The 14,828-nt window shown below is 38.3% G+C and overlaps 1 protein-coding gene across 1 annotated transcript; it reads right to left on the bottom strand.

Annotated features, from left to right (window-relative positions):
- Positions 1-2,266: 2,266 nt before the first annotated feature.
- Positions 2,267-13,467, bottom strand: LOC139738182 (iodotyrosine deiodinase-like). The gene is made up of 5 exons (XM_071648844.1): positions 13,193-13,467; positions 6,353-6,553; positions 4,727-4,947; positions 3,746-3,841; positions 2,267-2,648 (listed from the first exon to the last, which is right to left on the bottom strand). The coding sequence occupies exons 1-5, from the start codon at positions 13,461-13,463 to the stop codon at positions 2,466-2,468; spliced, it is 972 nt and encodes a 323-aa protein (XP_071504945.1). The 5' UTR covers positions 13,464-13,467; the 3' UTR covers positions 2,267-2,465.
- Positions 13,468-14,828: the final 1,361 nt, after the last annotated feature.

Below are 14,828 nucleotides of genomic sequence, written 5' to 3'. Positions count from 1 at the left end.
GAATTTGGATATAAAATATTTCATTCTCTTTCAGTGATTATACCCGAAATGTTATTTCTAATCAGTATAGATTTAACAAATAATGATACAAAATTTTTGAATAGTTAAGTACCATTGAGGGGCCCAATCACATTCAGACACTGCACGATGCACTTTGCACAATTACCCACATATTTTCCACTTTCGTTTCTCCTTTCCCCTCCTTTCAAAACCCCATTCCCAAGCCAGCATTATTTCAAGCATATAGGCTTACGATGTTAGGTCTGCTGTTTTTCCCTTCGTCAATATTCCTATTATTTCACATTGATTAGTCTTAGTTGATAACAAATTCGCAAGTTCTTTTAACATTGCGCCCTGTTGTCAGTTATGTTGAAAAATGATTACCAATGATGTTATTTTGTTCTGAAATGTTGAAAAATACAGAAATAAAACCTATCAAACAAATTCAACCTTACATATAGGCAAAACGGTTGCTTTTCACAGGACTTCATATTTCTCATTTCATTCAAACTCCAGACTGCATGACGTCACACAACTCGGTCATTTTCTGTGAACCGATTTCACACAAATTTTCATTATTCTCTTACGTCTGTCAAACTGCACATGCTTCAAATAGTAGAAGATCATACAACATATCATGTGCAATGCAAAAAGAATCAATACCAAGGAAAATGAATCGCTCAGTGAATTATTTGTAATCTAAGCAGCACAAATTTATTACCAGCTGTGAGCATGAGCTTTTGGAAATTTTATTCAATGACACACACATATGAAAGCACATGGACGGTGTCAGTTAGATGTTACCAAATACCGGACGTATACTTGTATTGTAAGGACAATTCTTTCAGCCGAATATTCAAATAAAGATATCTACTTATTCGTAAACGATACAAATTGATTGTACTTGCTGTGGATAATTTTACAAGCAAGAACACAAAACAGTAACGATCATTCGTCTTTTGACGGGGCTACAATTATCCCCTACATGGGCTCCGCCTTCATGCCCATTCCAATCAGAGATGACCCAGACTTGTATATAGCCTTTATCAATTTCACATTAAACGATAACATTTTTTTTTTGGAGGGATTACGAAAATAATTTTCTTACGCTGGCACAGAAATTTATTATCTTGAACGATTACTTCTGATTAATGAAATCTGTTCTTTGTTAATGTAAATTCTGAAAGTATTTCGATAATTACAGCTGTAGAATCCCTTCTCACATCAGAATCGAATTGATAGAGTACCATGTTCAACCAGGTTTACAATCAAAACGCAAATGAGGTGGCATAGTGTAAAACTGCGCGAACTGGTTTCTCTTTACAACAACAAAAAAGTTGAAGGAGCTCGACGCACACACGTGACCATCCCTCAGGGTCACCATGATGCGGCATGGCGCGTATCTGTGACTCTTAGGTCTGCGCATATAAATAGAGGACTCTGACTATATAATGACTGCATGTAGACGGATCCCGTTACATAACGCATTGAACCCTGTATGTTGATCTCAATTTTCGATGGTATAGTAACAAATAGAAGCAAGTGACAAATTGACAAGGTACTGTCACGATACTGGCGGTCAAAGACTTTCAGCATTTTTTTCACAATATACCAGATTAATTGCAATGAACTCAGTTTAAACATAACTATTAAACAGCGCTTAAAAACATATCGTTTTAATCCTATCAACTTGGTAATATATACATCGAAGCTCATGAATAAAAATCATTACTTCTTACGTTCTTATTTCTTACTATATAAAAAAAGCTAGCATTTACACCTTGTTACACATTAAACTATACAGACATTCGATTTCTAAATCCTTTCGTGAAAGCGTTGACTTCAACACACAATTGATATCTTGTCCGACTCAATTTTATCAACAGCTTTTGGCAGAATTCGATATATTTTTATTAGCAAACCCTAAATAAGCTTTCGATTGAAGAATGTACCATTCTAACAGTTTCTGCTACTGAAAAGTCGTGGTTCAGTGGACAGGCCAATAGACCTTCAATCAAGAGGTACGTAGTTCAAGTCAGCCAGCAGCAGCGCACATGTCCCGAAGTGCTTTTATAGGCAACGCAAGGCTAGACAGTTATCATCAGTCCCTAGGCGGGGAGATGGGGGGGGGGGGGGGGGAGGGTGATCTAAAGCAGTCGATCTTGCTATGGACATTCAGTGTTTCCAAAGCCAAAGTTACTATACCACCTAATTCACATGAAACACAAGCATACACACACACGTACATAATGTGCTTTTCTTTAACTCGAGCAGTACACGAGCTAAAATATGTATATACAGTACATCACTGTCGTCAGAGTAGACATAGTGTCCCGTAATACTAAACATAGTTATTTCAGCACAACAAATTTACACGCAGCTCTGTACCCCACCATCAAACACAGTTCGCTCTACTGACATGCCGCTGTCATAAGAAACCAACAGACTATCAAAGTTTGGTCGGTCTATTTGACCATGAGTATTTGGTCCAGCGGCTTCCGCTTGAAGTCCGGGACGGTGGCCTCGTCGGCCGGGAAACCCAGCGGCAGAAGAAGCAGCACCTTCTCGTTGGCTGGACGGTCTAGTAGGGTTCGGAGCTTCGGTCCTGCGTTCATTGGCGTGCTCGTCAGAGTCACGAGACCGGCGTTCTGGGGGTGGGGTGGGGTGACAGGAGGCATCAAAATACAAACATTGTGCATGTAAAGTTATATAGACCGCACTTGTTTTAGCCCGCGAGCCGAGGTGCTTTTTCTTTTCATCTCGTGCCTCAAACTTCATATCTGTAGACGTAATTTATTCCACATATATGTAAAAAGTTATATGAAGTCATATCTTAAACTCGTCGGGAATAAAACCTGCACATTTTCTGAAAATATGGAAAAAAAAAAACCACCAAAAATTTACCACCAGTTTCTAGTTTCCTCGGCAGGAATGACCAATCATAATACATTGCTGATATCATGATTTGCGGACTGTCCGATTTTTTTTTTATTCCATTATTATGAAATATAGATGTACTGATAGTATTGGTAAGAATGCTATTGGCATTCATGGTAATGATAACAAAAATGATAATTATGATAATAATGATGATGATGATAGTAATGATAATAATAATAATGGACATGGGCAATTCCGTGGCTAGTAACGTTACATTTACGCAAATTTCATATCTTGCTTTTGCTATTAAATCCCAATCTATCCAAATCAAAATCAAGTTACAACATGTTCATCCTTCCCAGATGTAGAGTATTTCAAAAAAATCTGAATACATTGAACAAGTGTTGGAGTTTCCTTTGTAACGTATAAGGCCCGTTAGTAACATTAAAAAAAATGGACATGACTATAAAATCGTGGTCAAGACTTCTAGTCCATCCATGTTTGGATAAGAGATAATAAAGGTCGGAATCTCGTACTGTAGACCCAGCTGGCATCGTACGACATCTTGTCTTTATTGTCACAATTTGTGTGTATATATATATATATATATATATATATATATATATATATATATATATATATACATACATATGTATATACATATATGTACATATATATATATATATATATATATATATATATATATATATATACATACATACATATACATGTTGTGCTGAATTATTGAACTTCTGATAAGTCTAGCACATCACAACTGATCACCAGTCGCTCATAAGTTGTTCGTAACTTTAAGAACAGCTTTATGAAACACCCCTCTGGTAGAGCAAGAGGAATTAGTATATACCTGTATAGCTGCCAGGAGAAGACCCACGGAGATTGAGGTACTTATCTCGTGGTAATAGTGTGTCTGTCTCCTGCCGTCAGGCCGCTGACCATAGGTCTGGCAATAAAACAAAAGATAGGTAGAGATGTTTTTGCAGATATTTAGGGAATAGCGATTTTAATGATATCGACTACAATGATGATAATAATGATAGTATCAATGATAATAACATTATAATAATCATTGTAATAATCGAAATAATGATCGTAGTGATGATGGTGATATTAATGTAATGCTGCTGCTGCTGAAAATAATAATTAATAATAATAATAATAATAATAATAATAATAATAATAATAATAATAATAATAATAATGATAATAATAATAATAATAACAATAATAATAATGATAACAATAATATTTAATTAAATATCAATAATATTGATAATATTACTGATAACGAACATGCAAGGCGTCAGCCGTTTTCAAGTCGCTGCGACTGCGACAGCAAGATTCATTTTCCAACTCAGTGCTCGCTCAACTGTCTCAATCTATTCAATAGATGGCGCAATGCACATTCACGTGTAATAGAAGGCTCTGTCACGTATTAACCCAAATTTTCAGTCATTATTTGGTTGCTCGGAAGATTATCTTGTAAGTCTGGCAAAATGATTGCCATAAAGAAAGTCTTGGGGAAGGGGGAGGAGGAAGATCTTCGCGTCATCTAAGATAGACACTACTGACAGGTCCAGTAGCTTCCACCATGGTGGTACTTCCAGGATACTGTACCATTGCATTAAAGAAACGTTTTTTTCTACATTCAAAATGATGAACATTATTATGGCGAGAAGAAAATTGTAAATGAAACACACTGCAATATACATATCGGTCATTGTGATAACTAATCTAACCAGCATTTAGTTTATTTACCAAGAATGGTAAATAATCATAACAATGCACTGTACTACGACTGTTTGTCATTTTACTATCATGTAACAACCTGTTTGAAGACGATAATGAGGTAGGGCGCCATCTCTAGGTAGGGTTTCCGCCAGGTGGTTCCCACCACCTTGAGGTCGTCCACCCACGTCTTGCCCATCCTCTTCTCGTAGTTGACCTTCTCCTCGGCTTCTATGATTTCACGGATGTGCTTTTTAACTTCCGGGTCCTTGACTGCTACGAATGTCCATGGCTCGGTGTGTGCCCCGCTTGGTCCTGTTCCTATAATGATAGGAAAAAGGTTCATTGGATACAACGGGTGGAGATTTGAGTGTGTCGAAGTGTCGAAATTGTAGTTATCTACACTATTTGAAGAAAAGCTAATAAGGTGGTCAGGTTCATTTTGCTTGATGTCGACCTAATGGAGCAGTTCCTGTATATTACTCTTCGCCTTAAATATATACTTTATAATATTGTGAACAAATAAATAAATGATACATATTGACCAGAGTTGAAGAGAATGATATTGAATACTACGAGAACCTCATCATTCTCTCGCATCGGACGGTATTCCTCTTTCTCGGCACCAAGTTATCTTCGTATTAAAACCATGCAGCTTCATGACAATTACGGGAATGAATGGATTAGCTGAAGCACTAATATTACGGGCGTGTATATAGATTTCTAGGGGAAATTAGGCAAACTACAACAAGTATCGATATCAGAAGTGAAACAAACGCTTCAGAGAATGATGATAATAGTTGCGATAATGCTCCTTCGTAGAACCAAGGAGCTTCATGGCAAATACAGAGATAAAATAATGAATCAGCTGAAGCACCATCAGTCAGCATGTCAGTACGGACATGCATATTTTTGGGAACGAATACTGATACCATAGTGACACCAACTCTGAAAAGAATGATTATGACAGTTTCGATAATGATCATGATGATAGGACACTTTCATTGGTTGTTATAGTGTTGTAATCATAACAAGAGGGGAAGAAAGAAAATAAAAAGAAGAAGAAATAAAGAAATAGATAGAATATAATCCACTGGAAGTGGATGAATGGTAAAGGAGGAATAGAATAAAGAGCTCGCAAAGAGTAACGTAAAAATGTTATTTTTAAAGTGTTTCTCGTCTGGTCAAAAGTCTGAATCAATGTGACCATCGTTAATATACATTAATGATGCACAGGACAGACTGGATCGGTGAGAATATTCTACCCACTGCGCTTGTGGGTTTTCGACTGTTTCAAAAGTTAAACGACAGCATCCAATTCTCACTGATTCACGAAATAGGCCTGGGCATCATTCGTTTTATTAAAAAAAGATAGGCCCGTAAATTCACGAAATTAATTTGTTGTTTTTCTCCCCACCGTGCGTCCGGTACACCCACAACACTAAAGGTCTGCAAGGTGTGAGCCATGCGTTCGGATTTTACAGGACGCATGGCCATGCATTCGAAATGTACCAGACGCATGGCTCAGTGTGGATCAGTAAAAATCAATGCATGATAATTATTGACCAATCAGATTGCAGAGATTCTAAAGCTCATTACAGTACTAGTATATGAAAGAGGTTAGACGAAAGCTGCGATGAAACAGCAAGTTGAGGAATGTCAAAGTGCCGATGCTGACGAACATGGCAGGCGGGTAACACGGACAATCGATTACTTGGGAACTAACCCGCCGTCCTGATGAGATTTTCGACGACCGCTTCGGGCACGGGATCCTGCGAGAAGAACCTGACCGACCGCCTCCGGTTCATCTCGCGGTAGAACTCCTGGGACCTCCGGACCATTTCCTCCTCGGCGAACCGCTCCAAAGAGTACGGGATGTGTCTCCCGGATGACGCCCGGTTCTCCCAGTCCAGTTGGAGCGCATCCTCTGCAAAACGAACAAAAAATGTTATATGTAATACAAAACTACGGATCCAGCTTATATTATGCTCATAATTACTCTTGGGAGACACAACATCTTCTGTTATAGGGAGATAATTTGTGTTTCCTTATAACGTTGTTAACTATATTTTATATCATATCCCATTCAATCGCATGCTTTATTTCTGATATTGCCAATATAGCAATGTCTCACCAAAGCTGGATATAAATGCATGTCACATATTTTATCAAATTATGTTTTCTGGCATTGTCAAAGTGATGTCACAGTTGTTACAATGAGCAGAATGTAATAACACGAAGATTAAAGTTTCATGAAGAGCAGAAAATTAAAAGAAAAAGGAAAGATTTGAAAATGTCATAAATAAATGCATGCCTATCCCGGAAAGACGTCATGATGAATAACCATAATTTATTGCGAGTACCCATAGCCTTCAACACAACGCTACAAACAGGATTTTTAAGCTCAATCGCAATTTCAACTATACCGTTATCAGCACTCTAACTGTCACTCTAAAATGCCTTCAAGGGATAGCTAGTACATTAATGCAGTTTATTAACTATGGCTTTACCTTGCCATCGGCATTTTTTACTGAGTGTATGCTTGCGTATGTCTATGTGTATATTGTAACGTAATTCTGTATTTTCTAATTTACTACTTATGACAGAAATTTCGATATATGCTTAATTGCATTTTTGTTATTGATTGTTTGATTGCTGCAAAGGGGCCCCATAACAAGCACTAGTTGCTTACAAGGGGTCCCGGCCTTTGAATGTTATGTCTTTTATAATGTGCACTTTTTTATGTTGTATCAATCAGTTGCCGAATAAATTGAAATTGAAAAATTGAAATTTGTACCCCATACACTCTTTCGAAGATTATTCGTCTTGCTGCGGCAAGCAACGGTGCCACCGATGATCGGCATTTTATTGTTAATACAGACACGCGCGCACGAACACAAACAACCAAAGTTATTAATGTTTTAGAGCAGTTGTGATTGTGGAGTTGGAAGTCGTCCAGGATGCGACTGATCTTTACGTAAGCGTGCAGAGACATGCGGGTAGGTTTGTAAAAATAGCATATGGACTGAAGGCAACAACTGTCATCTGTTGTTGTTGTTATTTACATTTATTTGGCGTCTGCTCTGCACTTGCTTTAGCCTTTTGTCAAGGCCCTCTCGCTGCATGATGACTATAACGGGCGAGCGAAGCGAGCCCAGCCGAGAGCGACAGTCCAACAAGCCAGTTCGGGGTTCCAGTTTGAGCATGAGCAGAAAAAGGTCATTTGTACCGAGAGACAGGTTGGTTTTTAATTTCACTGAGCTAAGCATTAGTGATGTTATGATTATTCATGTAATCCATATAAATGGTGCCTGCCAGTACATCCACCTGACAGAAAGCCTGGTATTTGGCAATGTTTAACAGAAAAAGTTTGTTAATGTATTCAAAACAGCACAATGAAATGGATGCTTCCCAAAGTGTTGATTGACGAACCATTCTGGTCACTTCATCTACACAGGTTCATTCTTTGTTAGAATACGAGTTTCATAAATTGCTATGTTGGGCAAGCTTGCTGCATTATGTCGCTTTGAATTGAGTGAAGTGCCTAACCAACTGAGAAAAATGAAAGGTCATTTGTACCCATGTGCACATGAGCTATCTCCGAACTGGCTTACTCAGCAGAGCTCGCTTCGTTTGCCCCCATTCGATAACAACCATACAGCGAGAAGGCCTTGGCAAAAGGCTACACTTGCCTTGGACTTTTCCAATAGTTCACCCCGCTGCAATAAACCAGTTCGGAGTTCGCTCATCTACATGTTGTTACAAATGACCTTCTTTTAAAAAAAGAATGTAAAAAACAAAACAAAAACAAATTTGGTTGGTTAGGCACTTCACTCATTTTCAAAACAGTACGGTGCATAAGCTTGCCCGACGTGAACATTATGGAATTCATGTTCAAACAATGAATGAGCCTGCGTTGACCAAGTGGCCAGAAACAACACTAGGGGAAAAACCCACTTCATTGTTTTGCTTGAAAAATGCATTGATAAACTTTGTAAAAAAGAGAGAAAGGTAATAATTGCCAAATATCGGGCTTGCTATCAGGTAGAAGTACTGGCAAGCACCATTTAAAGGGATTATATAAACAATCATCATATCGAATATGCTTTTCTGAGTGTATTTATACACCAACATAAGCCTGTTGGTATAAAAATGACGGGTTTTTTCCCCCTGCGCAAACTGCAACACCGAACTGGTTTATTACTCCATTAACAGGGCTATTGGCATAAGCTAACGTTATCTATAGCTCTAATATCTAGTGAATAAACTTTTCGATGAACTCAGAAAGATATTCCTTTGTGCCACCAATGGTATCTGCGTGCACTGAAGTGAGTGGAGCGATAAGAGGCTTTTGTTTACTGTCGAATAGAAACTCTTGACGTGTGGGCGGCAAAGAATATCTATTTTTTTTGATCATGCACTGTAGGCAATCACGTTATGACAAAAAGTTGCTATTCGGTCGTCTTCCTAGTGTGATGTTTACTGCCATAAGGGAGTCTGGCAATGAATGTGAATTAATGGCGCGTAACTTACGGGTAGATTTTTTTTTCTTAAATCCTGAATGAAATGTGATACGTACATCATTTACCCGTAACAATTAGAACCAACGCACTGACTGGCATAACAAGCAAGGATCAACTTAGGACTACAAACATCATCGTAAAGTACGTTAACATACCCCGATCTTAATGTCGAGATGCCCCCTATGATGGTTGATGTACACGGTTATACGCAACACACACACACACACACACACACACATTATATATATATATATATATATATATATATATATATATATATATATATATATATATATAATTGTATAAACACACAAAGATATAGATATTATAGAGGAAATAAACATATACCTATACATATGTGGCTAGGTGTCATTTCATGTTTCGACACATTAAAAAAAAATCACCACCAATCAATTTAACATTATACAGGGTAGCAAGTTCTATTCTTTTACACCCGCAGACAAAGTAATGTCCAAACTATAGTGTACTAGTATAGATGGCTTATCTTGGTGTTGCTCTACTCTTTGGATCATGTGTGACGACTATTATGGACTTTGCTTCACACGCTGGTCTTTCATCGCCCCAACCCTCCCCTTTAAAGATAATATCAGCATTTTACACCTTATGATGAGCGGAATCAAGTGGAAAGGCAGACCGATAACCACTGTTTCAAACAGAGAACGCCCGCTTCGAGCAAGGATCATCACTGATTGTATCTATACAGACCCAAGTAAACATTTCTTTTTCCTTATCAATCTGATGGCATAAAGAAACAAAAATATTCAGCCCCATATTTCGACAGCACGAGATGATGACCGTCTCAAATGACCGTAAAGGAACGCCAGAGGGAATTGCCATTCTTATTTGAGTTTTGATTGTACAAGGGTGTGTAAATCATCTTTGTGAAAAATGACTCTCATGTTTAACTTTATCTCTCGGTCTGCTGTGCATGGATATTCTGGGCTGACTAGAATAAACCAACTACACTATCTTTCCGTATTTTTGCATATTTTCCAATATTATTGCTTCCCATGTTCACCAAATACACTGCAAAAGGAAATTATTATACCCTAATTACGGCCACATCCCTTTACCTGATTTATCTAAGATATTAAGGCTTTGAATCTTTAAAATATATTGTAAGCTGTAAAATTATTATTCAACATGTGCGATCATTTAGTATCTACAAACGGAAATATGGCGTCATGTCAGATGTGCAATGTATATCGACAGTTCTTGATCCACGCGGATAACATTATGCAGGGAATAACGGCTGGTTCTGTTTATTCGATTATTTAGTATCTAGAAATGGAAATATAGCGTTATTCAGATGTGCAATGTATATCAACAGTTCTTGATCCACGCGGATAACATTATGCAGGGATTAACGGCTGGTTCTGTTATTTGAATTGATAGTGCAAGGTCTACTCATAGAAAAACGATGTGTCATGACTGGTTGTAAAGTATGTATCGTGAATCTAATAACTATAAATTGTGCCTTGAACAAATCTAATGTGCCACAAGTCACGAGCCTTATAAAAATTTATTGCATTAAAAATAGCAAATTGATCTTTAGTTGAAAACAGCATCATCGAATAACAAACACAGCCTTCCTAGAGTGTTACACAGATGCTCTCTTATCGTTAAGTTGAGTTAATTTCGTTGTAGGGCCTACGTAGCTGACGTAATTAAACGCCACCATTATATTATAGCAGTATGATGTACAATCATGCAATACCTCTACGTTGCTCCAATGGACGCTAGGGCTGTTTGTAGTAAATGGGTTTAGGAGGGCTATTTTGTGCATTGAAAATACGACTTTATTATAGTAAAGAAAAGTGTTGTCTCCATGAACTCCTGTTAACTACCGGTATTTCTAGGGTTGGTGGTGATGGGGTGGGTCGAATGATAAACCTTCACGCTTGTAAAGTGCAGGAGACGCAGCATATCAGATTGGAGGTTCATTGAATGTGCTTTGCTACGGGGGCAATTTAGTTATATCATCCAACCACGGCACTTTTGGGGTGTGTGCAGGATGTAAAAGGGTCATACAACATACAATGTACTATGAGCAGCAACGGCCTTGAATAATTGAAAGTCAAGCAAAAGAAAACCTGGATTCAAGTTTGCATGCATGCATTAGTTGTTGTTAATTGGTCGGTTCTGTAATATATTCAAATTGTATTCATACTTTATTCACAAAAGTTGTTCTTAACCAGTGGCACAAAGCTTGCTGGAGGCTTGCCCTACCTAGCAACAACTGAGCAGATTCCCGCCTAAGGTACTAAATGGAAGGGAGCAGGTGAATGATAAGCTTAATTACTAGGCTGTAGGAAAGGAAATATCCATAAATTGAATTGAATTACAGAAATGGAATATTTAGACCAACCCCGGGCAAACTGTCTCGTTCTCATGAATAAACTTTATTACAAAACGTGTGCGTTGGAATTGAATACGCCAGTGTTGCGGTCGATTGTCTCGTGTCTCACACCTCGACCTTCTGACCGAGAGTGCTATTGTTAACTATTGACATTGTCAACAGAGACAAAACCTGAACTTACAATATGTGTGACTTGTTGATTGCATTCCTGATGACACTGTGTGTGTTGCTACTCCATATTGCTTCCCAGACATGCCATAGGTGTGTTTACATTATTGCGTATGCAAGTGTGTATTACGAATGGACAAAATCGATCAATTTGAAAGAAAGTAAACACACAAAAGAAGTGAGAGCATCGAATGGGCCTTGATAGTTCCCAGCACAGTATGTGTATAGCCACATTAGAGAAGACAGGAAAACGCACCCTTTTAAACCCTTACCCTTGTAAACATTCGTCATCGATGGTGAATGGGCCCACTTGTGAACTACTTAGTATGCCATTTGACAACACTTTTTATAGACCTACAATCTATCTTTGTGTGTGTGTGTGTGTGTGTGTGTGTGTGTGTGTGTGTGTGTGTGTGTATGTGTGTGTGTGTTTAAAATGCGCCTATGGAAGTATATCTTTATCACAAGGTTATCTCTTAGAATCAGGACAGGTTACTACACCATTAAACTGTTCAAAATCGAAAGGATATCCACGATCCTTCAAGATCACCCACCGCAAAAGATGATATCATATTAGTACTGTACATATACTCCGTTACAGTGCTCGGTAAGACACCTTTTCCCCCACTAATTTTACCGTACCACTTCACAATCATTACCCTACTTACGCTTACGCACAAATACACGCACTCACACACATTTTAGCAAGTGGTGGGGTATGAAGGGGGCGGGGTAGGGGAAGGGCATAAGGAAGTCTTGCGCAGCTACTCCTCCGTTACTAGACTGTACACACCCGAATACACCGGTTAAGTAATGTTTTCAAACGTACGGGTAGTTTTCCTCCAATGAACCGGTCACAGGCTATTAATTGAAACCACCTGTACATACCCAATGAATTGCAACACTTTGAATGCCCTTAAGTGCACTTTGTATAAATGTATATCTAATTTAGTCGTAAGCCTCGAGAAACAACTTTCTAGTTGCCATCGTACAGTGTTTTCTTATGAGGGAATGCATTAAATATGAATATACAGTTGTACTATGTAGTACTCTGGTCTGTTCTGTAAGTCAAGTTGAACAGTTGCAGCTACATCAGGCAAGCCTCTGTCTGGTTGTCAAGCATGATATTTGCTCAGCATAATACACTCTTTTTTTTTGGGGGGGGGGGGGGGGAGGGCATCGCAGTGAAACCGGGCTTTTTATACAACATGTAGGAGGACTTCCAAAATATGAAAAGATGATTCAATGCGTTTTGCAACAAGCAAAGTACATTGCTATGACAGTGCACGAGTCAAATAGAGTCCCAGGCCTTTGCTTGAAACAACATGAACAGAGATATTCGGAATTAGAAAAACAACACAAAATCGAACAGGTCTAGATAGGTCTATATCTAGGAGATTCGTCTTATCGAAAATCAACAAGTATAATGGACTTCGAGTAAAGTAAAGAGATACAAGCAATACGGACACAAACATTTTACATAGCTAGATACTACCTGTATTATCGTCTGCGTCGTCGGGTTCGCATGATTCTCGTTTGACCTGATCTTTGATTAGCTGATCGAGGTCGTGGTCATTCCTGGTCATCGAGTCAACGGTGAGGGGCTTCCCAGCCCTCGCTGAACCGTTAACCATAGCCCGATCGCCGACATCACGTCTCCTGGCATCGCCCGTTCGATTCAGGCATGTAGCGACAACGAAACCGACGACGAGAGCAAGAATATGGGACCAGAATTCGGTCAGGAAAGGAGCATGGGTCTCCAACATGGCGATCGCGTAGGCAGTCGAAAACTCTTCAAATGGGTACGAGGCGCCGCAAGAGGGAACGTATATTACGCGAGTCAGTATATAAGTGCCCGTTCTTCTGCGGCGGTAACGCTTCAAAAGGTACGAAGTGAATAAAAGGCCTTCGCGAAATATTTGCACACGTTCTCAAGCCGAGCACTGCTCAGCTGTTTTGAGTCAAGTTAAATGTAATCACTTTAACGTTTCTCTCCCCCCCCCCCTTTAAATGACATGATGAAAACTTCATTATGAAATACACAAGCGACGGAAGAAAATTGCCTTAGACTTACTGAAACACCAAGGGAAACAATCACTCGACCTTGGGACTTATAAAAGAAACACATAGAGCTTGTGTTTCACAGGTTTCTCAATGAAAATTGCCACGCATATAATATATATTGTTTTGTTTTTCTTTGTCTACATCAATGTAATTCTTGCACATTGAAATGGAAAAGTAAAAGTCATGAAGAGACTAGACACGAGGACAAGATATAAACACACTTGGGAAGAAATCAATTTTCTTAAAACAGGAGATTTTTGTGGATACACATTTTAAACCAAATCTTCTGCGTGAGTATGTATGTATATGTATGCGTGTATGTATATAATTTATTATGTATGTATGTATGTATGTATGTATGTATGTATGCATGTATGTATGTGTCTGTGTGTCTGTGAAAAATGAAATATCACCCTAAAATGTCTTCAGTTGATTTTCTTAACAGATCTGGAGCTCCCGCACAGGAATGAATGACGATTGTGTATAGACTGTCCCTCAGAAAGACGCATATTGCAACTCTGATGTTTATCAAATTAGATATAATAATGGGATTTTTCGCTATCTATATTTCAGGTAGTCCAGCCGGTTTTCCAGCTCAAATTCGCATAGGGAGGAGAATGAGATCCAATTTGATCACCCAACATTGTAGTTTGATAACGGTGTAAACAGCCGAGTGTCCAGTTTTGATCCTTAATAATTAAAAAATATAGGGTACCTATAATGTAGTATATCAGATAACATTGAAATTGATATGAACAATAGCTGAATAGCGTACAATTTTGTTGGAGGTAATTTGAAAATAGAGGCATAAATCAGTCTCGTTAAATTCAAAATTCATTATTTTTTAAGATAGAGGTTCAGATTTTGTTCTATTTTCAACCCTCTGTACAAAACAGCTTTGCACAGGGTGCAATATGTGTGTATGGGAGTTTGTGGTTAACACTCAGACAATGGCCAGGTTTGAAAGCTTTATCATTTTTTTTTTTTTTAATTCAAGTTCCATATTCCACATTCCATATTCAGGCTTCATATTCCATTTGATTTCGGAGTAAAATATGTATAACACA

Source organism: Diadema antillarum, unplaced genomic scaffold (genome assembly GCF_040938485.1).
Source record: "Diadema antillarum isolate AM-2024a unplaced genomic scaffold, OU_Dant_1.0 scf00000029, whole genome shotgun sequence".
Lineage (NCBI taxonomy): Eukaryota > Metazoa > Echinodermata > Echinoidea > Diadematoida > Diadematidae > Diadema > Diadema antillarum.
The sequence above is the reverse complement of the archived record's forward strand: the minus strand, read 5'-3'. Positions and strand labels throughout refer to the sequence as shown.

Bases quoted from the DNA above. Each gene is read 5' to 3' on its own strand.
- LOC139738182 (XM_071648844.1), bottom strand. From the start codon at position 13,463: ATGTTGGAGACCCATGCTCCTTTCCTGACCGAATTCTGGTCCCATATT. The intron at 4,948-6,352 runs GTTAGTTCCCAA...CTATCATTATAG, and splicing joins AAATCTCATCAGGACGGCGG to GAACAGGACCAAGCGGGGCA. The intron at 2,649-3,745 runs GTATATACTAAT...CCCCACCCCCAG, and splicing joins TTCTCCTGGCAGCTATACAG to AACGCCGGTCTCGTGACTCT.